The sequence below is a fragment of the Lytechinus pictus genome, chromosome 5, assembly GCF_037042905.1.
Source record: "Lytechinus pictus isolate F3 Inbred chromosome 5, Lp3.0, whole genome shotgun sequence".
NCBI classification, from domain to species: domain Eukaryota; kingdom Metazoa; phylum Echinodermata; class Echinoidea; order Temnopleuroida; family Toxopneustidae; genus Lytechinus; species Lytechinus pictus.
Genome location: NC_087249.1, coordinates 16,614,641 through 16,634,400, shown reverse-complemented (window position 1 = coordinate 16,634,400; position 19,760 = coordinate 16,614,641). Strand labels below are relative to the sequence as shown.

Sequence of the window (19,760 nt, the reverse complement as noted above, 5' to 3'; positions counted from 1 at the left end):
GGAACAGAGATACTGTACATTAATGGAAAACATTTAGTTATGAGGGTCACAGGCGCGTAGCCAGGGGGGGGCGGTTGGGGCGGTCGCCCCCCCCAAAACGTCCCCAAAAAGAAAAAAAAAAAAAGGGAAAAAAAGAGAGGAAAAAAGGAAAAGGGAAGAGAGGAAAGGGAAGAAAGGTAGCTTTGTCGTTTTTTTTTTCTTTTTATTCTTTATTTTTTTTCTCAAAAGAGAAACTCCTTCACTCTTGCTCTAAATTTATATATGAATTTTGCTTCCGCGCTGCGCGCGGTTAAATGACAATATTGAAGTTCTCCATTGTTTCCTCCACCCTTTCTCTAACCCTGCTTTCCACCTCAGCTATATGTGTTTCTTGCCAGTTAAAGTTCAAATATATACATTATGGCATGGAATTAGAGTAAGGTTAGGCCGAAGTATATGAAGTCATCTTTTTTTTTTTTGATCGCGCAACTTCTGGTCGGGTCGGCTCCAGGCGGGTAAAATCTTTATATCAATTTCTGCCGTCACCTCCATAAAGTCAACTTCTCCCGCTTTTCAGCTCTTTACTAAACAACCATAATTTGCGGCAAACAGGTTCCTAATTTAAAAAGAGGAATGTATAAAATTTGTGTCGTATTGAATAAAAAAGTACAATATTTTTTTTCAAATTCTATAAATCTTCATGTTATTTCCCTGCACATTCATCTCCTGTCCTGTTTTGCGCCCTCAGTTTGAAATTTTGAATGACACTCAGGGGCCGCGAAACGGTTTTCAAAGTGGGGGGCTGACCATGCAAAAAATCACAATCTTATGGTCATTTTTACATTTTTGTACACGGTTTTGGAAAAAAGTGGGGGGGGGGGCTGAAGCCCCCCAGCCCCCCCCCCCCCCGCTTCCGCGGCTCCTGACACTTTCTTTATAATTCAAAATGAAGCGCTTCAGGATAAGTCAAAGAAATTAGGCATCCTTTTTTATATAATTTCAATAAATCACTGAAGTTTCAACTTTTTGCGCACTATTTTCCTGTAATGAAGTTCAATAATCTTAGGAAATCAATTGAATTAGAGCCGATGGGGTATTAAAGATATCTGCATTTGATGAAACGTCCGCCTTTTGAAATTTCAGAGTTTTATTGCTCTGCGCGGGGAGGAATATCTTCCTCCCGGCATATACACTTCTTCTCCTCTGTTTTGCGAGTTAAAGATATATGCACTGTCGCTAAATTGTTTGTATTCAAATCTGATCTTTCCAAGGGAAGTATTCAATATATCTTTGAGAATACCCTTTTCTCGGGACCCTTTTCATGGCAAAAAAAATGGATAAAACGCTTTAGCTTCCGCGCTTCGCGCGGGGTTATTATGATTTTAATTTCCTCCATTGTATTCCTTTTTGTGCGTTCACAATCACTTTTGAAAACAAGGTTCAAAATCACAATATATATAGTCAACTGAATTGGAGCTGATATAGGTACTAGAGTCAGAGAGACGGCTCCTTTTCATTTTAATTTATGAAACACCAAAAGCTTCGCGCTTCGCGAGGGAGGGGGAAACTCCCCCTCCCTGCACCCACCCCCTAGGGAGCGCGCTTCGCGCGCTCTGTAAGTGTTGGCACGCTTTGCGTGCATTTACCGCCCCCTCCAAAATGAAATCCTGGCTACGCAGTTGATTCTAATCGCAAGTAATCCCCCACTTGGGCTATTAGGAATGTAGTTTCTTGGTCCCAAATGTATATTGTTTGCCATACAAAAAAAAACAAAGAAAACAATTTCAGGTAGGTTGTGTTTTGATAGACGGTATGAGAGGAAAACTCATCCATTTTCTTTTTGTGCATGCAGGGGAAGGGGAGGGAGACTTCTTGGATATCATAGAGGTATTCACCTACACACCAAACTTTAAACGATTTAGGGTCGGTTCTTTGCTCACTACATGTACATGTATATGGCTTTGGTTTTCTAATTTTTTTAAAATGTAGGAAAAAAATGATGCAGATTGGGGGATCAGTCCAAACATTTATAAGAGGTAGGGTGAATTTTTCAAGGAAAAAAAAGTCGGCAGGTTTGTAGGTTTGACGGGTTACCACAAAAAAAGTTGGGCTGATGGGTGAGAGAGCATTGTCTCCGGTCAAATTTCTTTGCGTGATGAGTGAGTTCATTGCCTTCATCCTGTAGGTAAATTGACCAGTGAGTATTGCAGAATGGTCATCTCTCACCTGACCTCTGAATGGATGGATCTCTAAACCTCCCTCGGGATCGTTTCATGAAGCATCTTGTCAGTGAATAATTCGCTCTGAGCCAATCAGATGCAAGGATTTCAGTAGCTTGTAACAGTTGTCAGTGAAACTCTCTGGATACTTGTGTTTCATGAAATGCTCTCCTGGTATTTAGTAATTGTGTCCACCAATGCTTCTGTAAACTTTAAAGGGGAATCCATTCAGATACATGTAGAAGAAAACAAAATTGTGCAGTGGAAAAGTGAAAGTTTGAATAAAATCAAACGAACATGCACAGTGATATTTTCAGTTGTAAACTGGGGCCTGTTGCATGAAGACTTACAACTATCGTAACTGCACCATTTTGACAACTACCATAACCGGGGTTCAGCAGCCAATCACAATCAAGGATTCCTAGGTAGTTGCAATAGAAAAGGATTACCTTGGTTGATTGGTTCTTTAAAGTCCTTTAATATGAAACCGGCTCCAGATTGTGCAATCTCCAAGCTTGTTTCATTGATTATTTGGGGCAGGTAAAAAAAAATACACAAGACCCAAGGGCGATTGACCCAAGTAATGGACACCCTTCGTAAGTTAAGATCGAATGATTGTTACGGTCTAATACGGAGCCTAGGCTAAATTACGGTCCCTTTTTCATGTCGACAGTGTCGATGTCGGGATAAATTTTTAAGCGACATGTCGACATGGATTATTGTTCCCGTCTTCCCGACAACAGCACTACCACTTATTATTACAGGGTTCAGTGCTAAGTGTTATAGATGAAAGTATCCCCCATCAAAGAAGTATTATTTTCTGCCTCCGGCTACATGTACATGTAGGTGGATGCTGGAGGCAATATCCGTTTCTCCTTTCCGTCCTGTTTTCATTCTCGCAGTAGTGACCATTTGATTGATACACTGCAAACTTTATCCAAGATATAGGAGTGTTGATACTCTGAATTAGATTTCGGGGTCACAAGATCAGAAGTCAGAGATCATTATATCTACCTGAAAGTATCTTGTTATTTTAATTGAAGAAATGTTTGAGAGCTCAACTTCAAACTCGACTCCTGTATGGGAATGACAGTGATCTGGAGCCCGTAACACAAAGCTTAGCAATGATCGTAGAACATTTTCTACGACTGATTTGACTACAATGTACAATCAATCATGAAAATCAAGCGTACGATCAATCGCTAACCTTTGTGTTGTAACGGAACCCAGATTAGATTTTGTGGTCACAAGGTCAAATGTCACTGATCACAGAGTTCATCTGAAAATGTTAGAAGATTAGACATGTAATATATCTTGATCTGGTATTAAAGGCATAAATTTTAACTGTGTGCATTGGATAATCTATCTACATGTAGTTTCCCTTTGATATTAAAGGAGGATTACTATCTCCGTCAAAGTCTCCTAAAACTGATACCAATTAACTTTCCCCTTCTATTCTGATCTCCCATTTTTCTTCAGTGGTGAATGCCCAGCTTCCGGAACCCAATGTAGAAGTGGGAAGCGATGCCCTTTTCTACTGTACGGGGGATCATTCTACAACAGCGTGGTACAGAGGGGATGAGAAGCTTGGACCTGAGGGGCACTTCACGGTGGTGACCGTCCAGTCCGGACCACTCACGTACTCCAACATGACCATATTTGATGTTGTCAAGAATGATTCTGGCATATACAGCTGTAAAGATGACCAAGGAGCCTCCTATGACGTCACTCTTACCGTATATGAAGGTATGGCATTCTTGGAATAAGTTGGCCTGTTAACCCAAAATTTTAGTGATCGACCGTACAATTTGTTTGTCCAATTGATTGGATATAATGATTAATGCAAGCAAAGTTACCATTAATTTATAAGCTTGATAAGCTTGGTTTTATGGGCCCCTATGACATTACACTTCAGTAATGCCTATGATGGTATGGCATTCCTAGAAGTAATGGGGCCTGAAAACAAAGTTAAGTGATCGGTTGTACAGTTTGTAAAAGTAATTTCACATAATGATATAAATATCCATTTCACAATTAATTGATTTCAAAGTTCATGTCGTGTGGCCCAAAGGGAATATTTTTTTTATGTGATTACTCACTGATTAGTCAATGATTTTCATAGACAACTGTTATTAGCAAAATAATTGCTTTTTATTTGTCAAGAGCAAATTTGTAATTCTGTGCTGGTATTTGATTCTTTCTAATTTTCAGTCAGAAATTATAATTTTGTTTTTAGCTCTGATACAAGATGATCAACCATCCCCCCTCCATTATTCTATTTTTATTTATTTCTTTTCAATGAGGAATTTTGTTGTTAGTCATGTGGAGCTATAGTTTATAGAGGGTGTTGACCTGCTTTTAAATTGCACCGTTGGTGGTACCAAAGACCAGAGTGTTATTCTCAAATGTGTCATGAGATGTTATTGTTTATGAATTTTTTTTGACACTTTATTTCTCTTCAGTGAGGGATGTTGTTGTCAGTCCCGCTGAGCCCGAGTTTGTAGAGGATGCCAACCTGCTCTTGAATTGCACCGTTGACGGTACCACAGACCAGACCGTTTCGTGGAGCGTTGATAAGGATGGTACCCCAGAGACCTTAACAGGTGGTGACGACACCAGTCATGTCCAAGTCTTCAATAATGGCTCTCTGATCATCCGTGGTCTCACCCCAGAAGATGCCGGAGTCTACACCTGTACGCACACATTTGACGAGGCTTCGAAGTCTGCTTCAGTCAATGTCGGAGGTAAGATGAGTTTTTACTTACTTGGTCTACCAGTAGTTGGTCTACTTCTTAGATAATTTAGTCTAACAGGCTAAACCCACTTGGTCTCCTATCATTTTGGTCTAATCACCGTTTGGTCCACTAACAGGCTTAACTCATTTGGTCTCATATCATTTTGGTCTAATCACCATTTGGTCCACTAACAGGCTAAACCCATTTGGTCTTCCAACATTTTGGTCTAATCACCGTTTGGTCCACTAACAGGCTAAATTCATTTGGTCTCATATCATTTTGGTCTAATCACCGTTTGGTCCACTAACAGGCTAAACTCATTTGGTCTCATATCATTTTGGTCCACTAACGGGCTAAACCCATTTTGTCTCCTATCAGTTTGGTCTAATCACCATTTGGTCCACTAACTGGCTAAACCCATTTGGTCTCCCAACATTTTGGTCTAATCACCATTTGGTCCACTAACGTGGCTAAACCCATTTAGTCTCCTATCATTTTGGTCTAATTACCATTTGGTCCACTAACAGGCTAAACCCATTTGGTCTCCTATCATTTTGGTCCAATCACCATTTGGTCCACTAACGGGCTAAACCCATTTGGTCTCCTATCAATTCAATTAAATTCTTTATTCCATTTCCATTCAAAACATAATACAAAGTAATATAAAGTAATACAAATCAAATACAATTTTACAGACAAGCATTCTTACAGTATAATAAACAGTATAATATTGAGCATAAATGGAAATGAGTTTGGTCTAATCACCATTTGGTCCACTAATTGGCTAAACCCATTTGGTCTCCTATCATTTTGGTCTAATCACCGTTTGGTCCACTAACAGGCTAAATTCATTTGGTCTCATATCATTTTGTTCTAATCACCATTTGGTCCACTAACTGGCTAAACCCATTTGGTCTCCTATCAGTTTGGTCTAATCACCATTTGGTCCACTAACTAGCTAAACCCATTTGGTCTCCTATCAGTTTGGTCTAATCACCATTTGGTCCACTAACTAGCTAAACCCATTTGGTCTCCTATCATTTTGGTCTAATCACCATTTGGTCCACTAACTGGCTAAACCCATTTGATCTATCATTTTGGTCTAATCGCCATTTGGTCCACTAACAGGCTAAACCCATTTGGTCTCCTATCAGTTTGGTCTAATCACCATTTGGTCCACTAACTAGCTAAACCCATTTGGTCTCCTATCAGTTTGGTCTAATCACCATTTGGTCCACTAACTAGCTAAACCCATTTGGTCTCCTATCATTTTGGTCTAATCACAATTTGGTCCACTAACTGGCTAAACCCATTTGATCTATCATTTTGGTCTAATCACCATTTGGTCCACTAACAGGCTAAACCCATTTGGTCTCCTATCAGTTTGGTCTAATCACCATTTGGTCCACTAACTGGCTAAACCCATTTGATCTCCTATCATTTTGGTCTAATCACCATTTGGTCCACTAACAGGCTAAACCCATTTGGTCTCCTATCAGTTTGGTCTAATCACCATTTGGTCCATTAACAGGCTAAACCCATTTGGTCTCCTATCATTTTGGTCTACTCTACACTTGGTCTAATTCTCATTTAAACCAATTCCAAATTGGCATTCTTATTTCCACTTTGTCCTGTACTTGTCAAATGAAAATTTGATTCATAAACAGCTCTTCTATTAAACCATAAAGGCTAATTGGTGTTAGACCAAGTGGATATTAGATGAAATTGATGTAGCCTAATTGGAAATTAGTCAGGGTACCCAGCCAATCAGGGAAAATTATTTTACTTTTATCCAGTCGGAAAAATCAGGGATTGGATTTTTAAAAATGCCTCAAATTAGGGCAAAATGCCTCAAATCAGGGAAAAATCAGGGAATTTTGATCAGCCCAAAAGTCGAAAGCACAGTAGTCAGTCAGACTCTTCTTTGTTGCATATCAAAACAACATCCATTGAATTACTGGTTATGGTGGTACTAATTAGTTTTACATGATTGTTTTTATACTGAAAATACATGTAATTCACTGCAACAACTTAGAAAACATGCGAAACTCGGAATGGGTTTAAATAATTATCAGGGAATTTTTCTTGAAAAGCTGGTGACCCTGTAGGTTGATGTGTAGACATCGAGAATAAGACCATCTGGGATGAGGCAAACAGAATGTGGAAGAAGCTGCTGTAGATTGATCAGCAATTTTACCGTAACGTGGTATGTGATGCATAAAGGTGTGAACACACACTCTGGATTGCCAGAAGTCATAAAGTTCTTTTGAAAGACAATGATTAATACATGTTTACTTTTAAATGTGATAATTCCATTTTGCACCTTTTCCAAATACAAGACCCTCTAAAAATCTATGGTAGTCAATTGCTAATCCACATTCAATGTAGGAGGGATCAAACACAGTATATGTCTTCAGCAGGAATGCTATGTTTTGAAAATTTTCAGGTGCTATCACCCTCACGGCCGAGAAGTCTGTCAAGTACACAGAAGGTGACCGCGCCCTGATAGAGTGTGAAGCCCACGTCATCACTGCTGCTCTCCTGCCCTCCATCTCCTGGAAGGTGAACGGAGTAGACCTTGCAGAGGCTTGCCCCGAGCGTTGTACCCTGAAGAACACCACCACAACCCACACCATTACCAGCAAGTTAGAAATTGTCAGCATTATCAAAGAGGATAGAAAGAACTACACCTGCACCGCGACCAATGCAGCTAACCCTGAGGGTGTGTCCAAAGACATTCTTCTCAGAGTCAGAGGTAAATTAAATCATTAGCTCTTAAGAACTAATTATAATATAGATTATTTTGAAAGTGCCAAATCCACATTGATTATGTGCTCAAGGCGCTCAGAAAAGGAAATAAGAAAAATTACATGGAGCAGGAAAAGACAAAGGATAAAAGAAACACAATTATGACAATGAGAAGAAGCTACTTGAAGGCAATTTTAAACAAATGGTTTTTAGAGCAATTTTGAAACAGTTGATATTTGAAATATTACGGATGGAATATGGCAACTGATTCCACAAGAAATATCCAGCATGTGCAAATGACCGATCCCCCCATGATTTCTTGGATTAAGGAACTGCAAGCAATTTTGAATCAGAAGATCTTAAACGTCGAAGATGATTGTATGGCATCAACAAATTAAACATTATATTCTGGGGCAGATCCATGGATACAGTGAAAACTACACCTTCACTGCTACCAATGCAGCTAATCCAGAGGGTGTGTCTAGCAATGGCCATATCAGGGTCATGGGTGTGGTTATGGGGAGCATTTCATGAAAGAAGAAGTTGGTGATTTTACTGACAATTGGTAGAAGCTATTGGAAACCCTTGCATTTCATAAAAACATCCCCTGGTTGTGAATTTTATCAATCAAGTTCATTGTATGAATGTGATTATAAAAGGCTTTTCACAGATAATGCACTTTGGGGAATAAGTCTTTGTTTGTAAAGAGTAGGGATTACCAAAATGATAACTCAATACTTCCAAAGGTCACTTTCCCTGCACACAGATGTGTGTACATACATTTAGTCTCTTAATACCTTTTGCTTCTTTTGTATTATGGAGACATCATAATCTACACCTATTAGCCAAACTAAACTTTCAAACGAATGCAATGATAGAGTCATTGTAATTTGAAATCTTTCTTTATATATGCAGATCGTCTTGCCGCTCTGTGGCCTTTCCTTGGAATTGTGACAGAGGTTGTCATCCTGATCATCATCATACTCATCCACGAGAAGTGCAGCAAGGGAGAGGACTATGGCGAAGACGACGAAGATGATGATGAGCCCAAGTAAGACCACCCCCTCAATTTATTTAAAACATTATTTTCCCCTTTTTTACCCAAGTAAAATCACACTATTTGACATCATATGCTGAATTTAACCCCCAGGCGTTAATATTTGCAATGCATGTCATATAATGAGTTATAATTGAGTAAACTTATGGGTGAATTTAACCTGTTTTCCATTAAAATGCAAATTCAAAGATAAATGCCTGTTGTGGTAATTATTTCAAAATGAGTTTGGCCCTTTAAATCTTTAAAAGTTTAATTATTAGAAATCTTAAATCAGAAATCTACAGACTATTCCATGCTTGTGATGTGTTTTTTTTCTTATCAAAAAGAAAACACCCAGATATGTAATTTTGCTCTGGCAGCCAGTCAAAATATATTTTCATGTTAAAAAAGTCACAAAATTTATCTAATAAAACACATTGTAAGGCATACACGTACATTTAATCTAGTGATCCATTGGAATAGTTACATTCTCTTTGGGGGAGATTACTAGTAACCTAAGCCAAAAGAAGGTTTTAATCTAATCGATTTTGTTTTGGTCATTTCAGGAAAGAGAAGAAACAAATCAACGATGGAGACAGTGACATAAGGATGCGATCATCCAAAGAATGACAGAATGTTCCGCAGCGAAGGACCGCCTGGGCGGAAACGGAACCGAGCCCTCAGTAGCCATTTAAACCTGTGACCTTCCAATCAGATTATAACAAGCCATTCTTTAACATCATCAATCGAACAATGTCATTTCACCTCAATTTATTCTCCCCCTCATAATGAAAACAGTGTAACCTTTATTCTATATTTTACATCCTTAAATCATAGTCCATTCTCTTTCTATTAGGTAACTTATTTTTATTACATTAATTTTCTACTAAGTGTATTAATCTTTGTTTAACAAAATGCTGTCCGAATGATGTTTGAAGGAGTTTTGACATTTCAGAGGACAAATCAATTCTATTTCAGTTTATTTTTTATATGCTTAAAATAGATGCAAATTACTGTTTGAGTTTGTGTTTACGTTTAAATTCCTAACATTTTGTCTACATTTTACTTGACATGTAATTTTATTTTACTGGTGCTTTTACCATTGTGGATTTTTTGTTGTTGGCAGTTTTCCACTATCAGTTTTTGGTTTGTGATTTTAATAAGCCTTTGGTATTCTGTAGCAATGTTTGTCAACTGTTGGATGGGTAGAAAACAAGATCATCTTTGTCTGCATTACCTCTCTCCACCAAGGGTTGGCCACGTTGTTACCGGATAACTACGTCTATCGTTACGGAGTTTCGATTCAGTCATCAAGAAGACAATATCGCTGATCGCCTCTTTTCCCTGAAATGAAGTCAGTTCCCATGATCAATGAACTGCAGTTGGCAATGCGTTACCGTGATGATTGTGACATGAATGAAATCTCAAACCCATTGCCTCCTGGAACCAGGTGATTCTTGTACAGAGTCTATTTGGAATTAAAGATTTCAGTAGTCAACAGGTTAACTTGTGTGTAAAAACATTGTAACACAGTGACACTGATGACAACATAAAATTGAAGACTCCGTTATCTTTAATGACAGCAATGAACTTTAAGTTGAATTCTTAAAGACCTTTCATTTTGGTTGTGTTTTTCTTTAATTCAGACCATATAAAGTTCCCTATCAGAAAGAAAACCAAACTATTAGTTTGTTTATGTGTGAAATGAACAGACCACATTTCTTTTAAACAGTAATTATTTTTCTTGATATTTTGTCAAGATAATTGGAAATGAACACTGAGGGCTTGACTAGTTCCCGAGGGTAGTTCCCGATTGCAGCATGCGTAGAGTCAAACCAGTGTAGTAGGGCCATCCAAGGGAAATAGAAAAAAAGCGGCCACAGGAGACAGGTTCTATGACAAATGTTCCTTTCAAATGGGAGACAATTTAGATGATCATTGAAGACAGGTTTCACTATAGACATGTGGTTGCTTTATAGACAGTTTTGATTGTGTTTCAGTCTGAGATGTCTGAGAGGCGGGACTAGACGCAGATGTGGTATACAAGGAACCTTTCCGAAAAACTGAGACTTCTTTTTCCTGCAGGAAACTGGCAGGGAGCTTTTCATTACAAATCAACACAGTCACCACTCACCATAGAAAAAAAAACAATGGGGACTGCAGAAAAGATACAATAAAAAGATGCATTAAGGGGTGTGTCCATAGCAGCCTTCTGTCTATAAAGGCCACATTTTTGTGTTTCTCCTGTCTGGTCACTCTAGATGGGATTTCACTCGAGATTGAAAGCTGCATGCTACAATTGTGAACTACCCCTAACTTTAACCTTCCGATGCAAGCGGCCTGGAACATAAAGCCTAGCGATTGATCATGGGGATGATATTTAAAACTGATCATACATAGTTATCAATGTAGTTGATCATAGAGATCAATCCCATATTCAATTGTAAGTTTTTGTGTAACAGGGTCAAGGTGTAGGTGAAGGATTATAGTATTTAAACAAAAACAACACCATCCATGGGTCTATTGATTGTAAGTACCTCACTGTGGTCCATTTTTTGTTTGTTTGGTTTTATGATAAAGGGCATTTGCAGGTACATGTGTACAAGTAAGATCCAAAACCAATTATTGTTTCATAAGTGGTGCAATGAGCAGAAATATATGTTTAGTGTTTTAGAAAAGCTCTTTAGATGTTTTTTTTATTTTTTATTTTTGTTGGTGGATGAAGAGTTTGAATAGGAAAAGAAAATCAGAGCAATACACTTGTTATGTTAAGTGATTTTACATGTTACGCTGTATTTTGTATGATAAGGGTATGCATAAATTACCCATGCCTCATTTATACTAGAAAAAAAAAAGAATGGTGAAGGATATACTGTACATGTGTGTTTTGTTCATTTTAATGTCTTGAAAGTATCGAGACTCTTGAAATAACGTTATCTTCTTTATCAAATATTTGATCTATATGAATTTTTAGTACAACACATCAGGATTTGTTGGTCACTAAAAAATGCACAAACATAGTGATGAGAATGTAGAATATTGATTTTTTGTTTAGTAAATGTCGCTTGATGTGGTTTTCCCCCACTTCAATCTATTAGTCTGCAGGCACAGACTCTTGATTTTCACATAGTGCATGATGCCGAGTCTGAAGTACGAGACTAGAGTCTCTCATGTACACTGTACTGTGACTCCTATCACAAGCCGGTATTCTCAAAAGAGGTTTTAGTTGTACCATGTTAGGAAATGTTGGACTATGCAGAATTCTTGACATAACGTGCTCCATTCTAGCATGAATGTAGCGCCTTTTGACTGAAGCGCGCATTTATAATTATAATTGTACTTTTCTAGCGTACGCGATGAAATAAGTTATAAGTTTTAGCCCATGGTTTTGTACCATGGTAATTGAAACTACCTCTGTGCATACTGGCCATAAGGTTTAGAGTCTAGTCTCCACCCCAGACTTGGTATTATTTGTTCAAGTCTCATATTTGAGTCTGTGCTTTCAGACTACCAGTTTGCTCTCTGTTTGTATCTCTCTTGTCTCTGTTGATGAGTAATTATTTTTTTCCTTCGTTTGAGAGGAACCGGTCCGTTATATTACAAATTTTTAATCTAGAGAGATTATTTCGTTTCTATGGCATTATTTTATTGAAAGTGTACATAATTGTTAAGTTGTATTGTCCGGGTATACTAAACTGCAGTGTTGCGTAACTTGAGCGAATGCGGAACACCTCATTCTGTATACGTCTTATGCCTTATTTGCATTTGCTACCATAAGATGGATTAGCCTATGATATTTGATGGCATCGTAGGTGTCTACAGGCTAGGATTTTTGTTTTTACATTATTTATGATTATCGTACGGTGTCATTCTTTAGGCATCGTTGAGGGTCAAAGGCAAAGCCATCCAACGCCCCTGCACTGATAGTACGATTATTGTGTAACTTTGTGCTATAGAAAATTGTTGATCCTACAATGATCGTAAATCTGTATGAAAATCATATGCAAACCTTAGGAGCTTGTACAAATTAGTGTCCACCCCCAGGGGGGGGGGGCACTCTTATATATTGGTGGTACAGGGACGTTCGACTTTGATGACCCCCTTTTTCAGTTCTCTAGATACTCCGATTGACAAAAATTCCATTCAAAAGCTGCCCCGCTCGCAAGACCCTGTTAGGAAACATCTCAGTTCCCTAGCCCTGCCAAAATTGTCCAGAGTGAGCACCGCATGCGAGAGCTGCCCGCATGGCTTCACAACTCCCTCCGCTAGCAGCTCCACGCACCGCCAGCGCCCACTGTACCGCAATCCCGTTCCGTAGACCCTGTATTTCACACCGCCCGGTATATATTTAGGTCCCAAGACCCTGTATTTTACCACTGTGGTCAGTTCCTTAGACCCCCATTTCAGGTTTTCGTTAGGCACACCCCCATCAAAATATGATTTGAGTGCCCCCCCCCCCCGGGTCCTCCCTATGATGATGGTATACCAGATGTTAATAAGGCATTTTTAATGTTTATCTGTTTTTCTGAGCTGTCAAGCAGAAAGATTGAAAGAAACAAGAAACATCTCATTTGGGAAAGGTTTTCTTCTAGCTTCTACTTACATGTATTTTCATTATAATATTACTGCACGGTGATTGCCAATTTCCACCAAGTTATTGCATTATTGGTGTTTTTTTTTTATTTCTTAATTTGTATTTACTGCCGTAACTTTGCATGTTGGAATAAGCAATCAGAAGATTCGTTGACTAATTTGTTTTTAAAGCTCCAGTAGTTTAGTAAGTGGTTTGTGTACAATTTTTTTTACCCAGGTATGCATTATGTATGTATGTTTGTGTGTATCTGTGTGGGTGGGTGGTTTTATGTGCTTTATGAGGATGTGAGTTTTGTTGCTGCTGGACGTTTTTTTTTCTCCTTCATCAAAGCATTTCTTGCTGATTACGAGAAAATATATATTGGTTGCGTGTATTGTCAAGAATATATTGTTATATTAACTAATCTTTTTCTTACTGTATCCTCAGTAGGTTATGAATAATGGTTGAAAATTATCTATATATATATATATATATCATGTATTATGATGACCAGCACTTGATTCATGTATAACTTATGAACTTGTGGAGACATTGCCTATTATTAACTAATTATTGGTGTGTGGAAATTTTATTAGTCTTCGTGCACATCACATAGATTTGTTATAGTTATTTTTTCCAACTTTTATATTTCATAGGAATTTATGCTGACCCATCATTTTGTAACTTTTTTTTCTATTATAAGATGTCTTGTTTGTATGAGAATATTGTAACTATAAATAGTTTTTGCTCTAATACAATCTATTTCTTCTATGGAAGTTATCCTGTATTTGCCAATTTCATTTTTTTTTCTAACTTCAGTTCTACATTTTATATTCAAAGCTTTGATTTCCCACCTTTTTTCTAAGAAATAGTGAAGAATGATGAAATTGAGATTTTGAACATTATAGATTTGGAGGTTGGGATAATCATTTGAAAGATCTACCTTTAAAAAATGATGGCATTAAGATGGACAAAGTGCTAGAATTGTTTGGGGAGAGGGTGTGATCAATTTATAACATTTTTTCTGTACCTTTAATAAACATAAAATATTTCAATGACTTTTCCATAAAGATGGTCTTTTGACTTTGAGTCCAAAGGAATATCAGATCAACTGAAGAACTTTTGTGTCAAATATTATTTCTCTCAGAAATTGAATAGATTAAAAAAAAAATCCCTCTATAAGACTTCTTAGTCAATAATTAAAAATCAATACTTCCATGTATTACCGTGATTCTCTGTTGATATGTGCTCAAGTAAGTATCGCACATGCGCACTTTTATAGTCTTATGTATGAGTGAGATATTGGAAAATGAACAAGGAAATTTATTAATTAGATAGAACTCTTTAATATTTGTCTCATGGACATCTATAAATTGATTAGAGATAATGATTATGCATTTACAAACTCCTTCGTAGTTGGTTTCAATATTAACATAAATGAGAAGTAGACACTATAAAAATGTATGCATTGTAGATAAGTTAGGCGTAGGATACATCTGGGCTGGCAGGGTTTCACCAATGCGTTTCAGTAGGTGGTCTGTGCAGGATACAGCATAGGAATTGAAAGGAACCATTCAAACTTATATTCAGTGAAAGTAACCCCTTTTGTTGGATTCAGTTTAATCAGATGGAGGACATATCTTGCCCTGAATTGAGTTGATCATTCAGAACTCTACAGATGAGAAAAGGATTAGGAATAAAGTTAGGAATTAGATAGTGTGATTACTATGTGATATCGCTCTGAGACTAGGGAGTTGTGAAGGGTCTGAATTATTGTAGCTGTAGACTACACATACTGTATCTCAAATCTGGCTCTATGTTTGAGCTGTTATAGGTTACAGTTGTTGTTAAAACCATAAGGTTTAACACTTGAGCAAGGTAAACAGTTCTCCACAGATCATATTTCCGGTCGTTGTTCAGTGTTCATGTCACGTATCAACATCTGAATTTTAGCTATACGCAGAGTTTGCCGAGTTTATTTAGAAAAATTATAATTATTACTGCTCAAAAGGTCACATTTGTTGAGACTTTATATATATATATATATATATATATATATATATATCTCAGCAAATTCTGTGGTGTTATAACCAGTGTACTTAAGTACCATGTCAGTCATTTTACTTTGGTTTTAAATTTACAGTGTTAGTTCAACACCCATGAGTGTTTTTACAACACCTTTGGTTGTTACTTTGACACTTTTGGTGTTATGTTCAAGCTCTAAGGTGTATTCTAACACTTCAGGGTGTGGTCCTCTGGGGCCACCAATGGGTGTCAGTTTGAACACCTCAGTTTGAATATGAATGTGCAACCTCTTCAGGGAAGCACTTTACATATCACCTCCCAATAAACATATTTCATTTTCTTATTTTAAGAATGATATGAATGAATTTTGAAATAGAATGAAAGTGATTGATTTCCACTTAGAATCGAATGAATTTGTTAGTATGTCTTTTGAAAAATATTGAAATATTTCAACTTTTAGGTGATGTCTCTCCTATCTTGCTTTGAATGTGTGACTTTAAGGTTATATAAATGTGACTGTATGGTTGTTCAATTAAAGACTTGGGTGTGTAATTATTGGAAACGAACAATATGAAGAAGTCTGCATTGGAAATGTTTTTATTGTATCTTGTGTCATTAATTTTACTTAAAAAAGTAACCCCACCCTGTTCAAAATAGCATAATGTTTAATTAAAATATTTTTTTTGTGCCATGTTACCTGGGAGGAGCATTCCATCATTTACTTATTAATTTCTGTGAGAAGATTGCATTAATAAATCAAAGGCAAAATGTTACTTCTAAAAGTCAATTTCGTAAAAGTTAAAATCACACTTCTTGTGCCACAATCGCAGGAAGTACTAGCATTAGAATAATCAGGAAAAGTCAGTATTTCTGTTTTCAATTTAATACCCAACCAGGATATCTCTACAAACTCATATTTTCCCACAAAATGTGAAGTTACATTTTTCAGGAAATTTTCAGATATTTGTTCGATATTAAAATTCAAGGTATTTTGCAATATCAATAACATGAATAGTATGAATGATGAAATTTTAAATATAGCTCAAGAAATAAAAAGTGGCATGAGGTCAAACGATAGCTCTTTGCTAAGAGGGGGGGGGGGGGGTTCAGTTGGCCTTTTCCCAAATGTCAATCCCAAATAAAGGCATTACATCCCTTAAAGCTATACATAAAACATAAATCTGACGTCAAATATCTGATTTCTGAGTAGTAAAATGAAGCAACTTCAATATTCAATATTTTTTCAGACAAAATTTAACCTCGACTAAATGAAAATGTAGTCATTGTTTAAAAAGTACCCTCGTCATGGCAAAAATCACTTCCGAGGGGGAAAAATGATTTCACGCCTGCATACAAACTAAATGTTACTAAATACAAAGTGTGAATGTTAAAACCTTCAGTTTTTTCAAACAACATTCATTCTTCTATTTTATTGGTAAACATAATATTATTCAAAAGGTGAAACATCTGGCTTAATGACTTTCATCAATCTTTATTCCTCATTGTTATATTTCATTGGTAAACATATTCAGTGGCGCAATGAGCCAAAAAAAGTTGAGGGGGCTAGACTTGCAGGCGTATGGGGCAAATTTCCTGAAAAGCTTATACAAGCGAGCGAAGCGGCTGAGCACAAAGTCTGACCTTTTTCATACAAAAAAATCTTAATTTTGTGACAAATTTTGGCATAATATTTAGGAAAATGTCAATTCACACCTCCATTTCTTTCCTTTCTTCCCTTATTTTCTTGGTCGTGAAAGCTTTTATCTTGGTCACGAAAACTTCTCTCTTTTTTAGGGGGGGGGGGGATGGGCACTCCCATCTGTACGTCAGTGAAAACATTCAAAGGTGAAACATCCGGCTTTCATCAAACTTTATTCTTCGAAATAATATTGATGAACATTTAAAAGGGAGAGCATTCAATTTTCATCAAACTTTAATCTTTGTTAATCTTTAACAGGGGAGGGGGTTAGAACGCTGCTCCTTTCTGTTCCCCCCAATCTCTCTCCCCTCCTCTCTCTTTCTTGCTTTCTGTCTCCCATTCTCCCTTTTCTATTCTATATTCTGCATCTCACGTCCTAAAGTTAACCCTCTCATCACCTTTTATTTCACTAGTTCGCTCTCCAGTCTTTCTTCCGATGATCTTCATTATTCTCCGTCTCACTATATCAAGGTTTCGATTTCACCCCCCCCCCCTCCTCCCCACACTTTTCTTGCCACCTTGCCTCATAATTCTCTCCATTTTTTTCTCCGCCCTTGTGATCTTAAATGTAAATCTCACCCTCTGGCGAAAAGTTGGTTCTGATAGAATCAGAAAACATGGGAAAAAATACCGATCAATGTTTTATGAAAATCTTTCAAAGAATATAACGGACTTATGAATGTTTCAATTTTTTATTTTATGACGTCACAGACCAGCAGCTCCTTCATATTTTGTGATATAAAAATATCATATCCTGTGATATAAACTTCGAAAATGCCCTTTCTAAAAGAAATCGAAAGTCAATTTATGTATGCCTTGATATATCAGGCACGTCATTTCATACCCCCTTCTATCAGAAAAAAATATTTTTATCATGTTCTATTAAAACATAAAATTCAAATTACAACCATACTAAGATTTAGAAGGGTTTATGTTGAAACCAACTTATCGTTAGGATGAACTTCATCTTTAAAGGTCAAGTCCACCCCAGAAAATTTAGATTTGAATTAATAGAGAAAATCAAACTAGCATAATGCTGTAAATGTCATCAAAATCGGATGTAAAATAAGAAAGTTATGACATTTTAAAGTTTCGCTTATTTTTATGCACAACTCAGCAACAGGCAAATGCGAGAGTCGATGATCTCCTTTACTATTTCTTTTTTTTTATTGTTGGATATATCAAAAAAAAATTGCTTACCTCAAAAACATTGTACAATATTTCAGTTTTTACATATTTGACAATAAGGACTAGCTTGACTAGATCATAAAATGTTAAAACAATTTCCCGTGTTCATGGAGGAAAAAAACTTGTTTCACCTTCCAATGAGGAAAAAATTCGAATATTTCATATAATAAAATACAAAAGAAATAGTGAGTGAGTGAGTGACGTCATCAGTCCGCTAATTTGCATACCGTTCGGGATGTGAAATTAAACAAAACTTTAAAATGCCATAACTTTCTTATTTTACATCCGATTTTGATGACATGTTCTGGTTATGCTTGTAAGAATTTTCTCTTTTTGTTCAATCAACTTTTTGTTTGGGTGGACTTGTCCTTTAAGTTTGGTGTTGAAAGAGTGTCGAGTCGCTTTTTTCGCTCACAGTTAAAACACTTAAAAATCCAACTCAAAGGAGTCTTTCGTTTCATACAAAATCATAAATATGTATTTATTGCATTCTTCACAATATAAAATACACGTTGCTATAGATTCAAGAATCTTGTCTATGTCGTATGTAAACATAAACATCAAAAAGCAGAAATTCTTTATTTGATTTAATAACTTTGCTCGAAAGAGCTGACCGACTCTTTGTATATCAAGTGAAGTGTTTAATTTCATATACACATCCATTAGGATTGTTTAACAATCCGGATATATAGGCTTCTGTGCATCATACAAATACATATGTGATCTATGATGGCAAGCTATATATTGATCACTATTATAGCAACCTCTCAAAATTGACCATATGTGGCATTTTAGTGCCAAAACTACTGTCTCAATTCTTTTTTTTTTTACCAAATTTGAACACGCACATAATTATTTATGATATTAGGCACTGTTTTACCAATTAGAATTTATTATTGACATGCGCTTGTTTAATAAAAATGAAACCCCCTGAAGTTACATAAAAAAATATATAATTAATTTCTGAGACTATTAACCCAAAATGGTGTGCCAAATCTGTCCAAAATTATTCCTTCCGAATGCATTTTTACGCAAAGTTATACAATAATATTTTATAAAAACACCTTTTCACCTTCTTGAAATGTTCACTTTTCAGGTCTGAATATCAAAAATTTTCAGTTCTCATCGCGGGCTCACGTTGTTTGATTACCGAGGTATGTAAGTCAATCCTTTTTATGAACCCCTACATTTTTCTGGTCAAATTTACAGTTTTTTTTTTTTTTTTTTTTTTTTTTTTGGGGGGGGGGGGGGGTTGGATACGCAGCTTTTTTCATGAGTACAAAAAGTGCTTAGAGTTTCGTTTTGAGGTTTTAATACATGGATAAAACAAAATCGGTGGGTGCTTAGCGCTCGCATTTGTTTAGGCCTCATGAAATACCTTATCTTGTTTTAAAAAGAAAGCTCAAAATGTAACAAACTTGAGTTTTTAGGACTTCCTCCACCAATTTAAAGTTCTTCGAGTGTTCGATCGGAGAAAAATGTAGATGTAGACCGGACATGGTGGCTCAGTGGTAGAGCGCCCGCCTCATGAACGGGAGGTCGTGGGTTCGATCCCGGC

General features: G+C 36.7%; 1 protein-coding gene across 1 annotated transcript in view; it reads left to right on the top strand.

The window, feature by feature from the left end:
• LOC129261724 (basigin-like) overlaps nt 1-15,886 on the top strand; it is a 41,398-nt gene extending 25,512 nt beyond the window's left edge. The window contains exons 2-6 of the mRNA XM_064099904.1: nt 3,678-3,944; nt 4,661-4,942; nt 7,380-7,688; nt 8,597-8,732; nt 9,284-15,886. Coding sequence (XP_063955974.1) covers nt 3,678-3,944; nt 4,661-4,942; nt 7,380-7,688; nt 8,597-8,732; nt 9,284-9,347 — 1,058 coding nt within the window. The 3' untranslated portion in view covers nt 9,348-15,886. The remainder of the gene's footprint in view (nt 1-3,677; nt 3,945-4,660; nt 4,943-7,379; nt 7,689-8,596; nt 8,733-9,283) is intronic.
• Nucleotides 15,887-19,760: the final 3,874 nt, after the last annotated feature.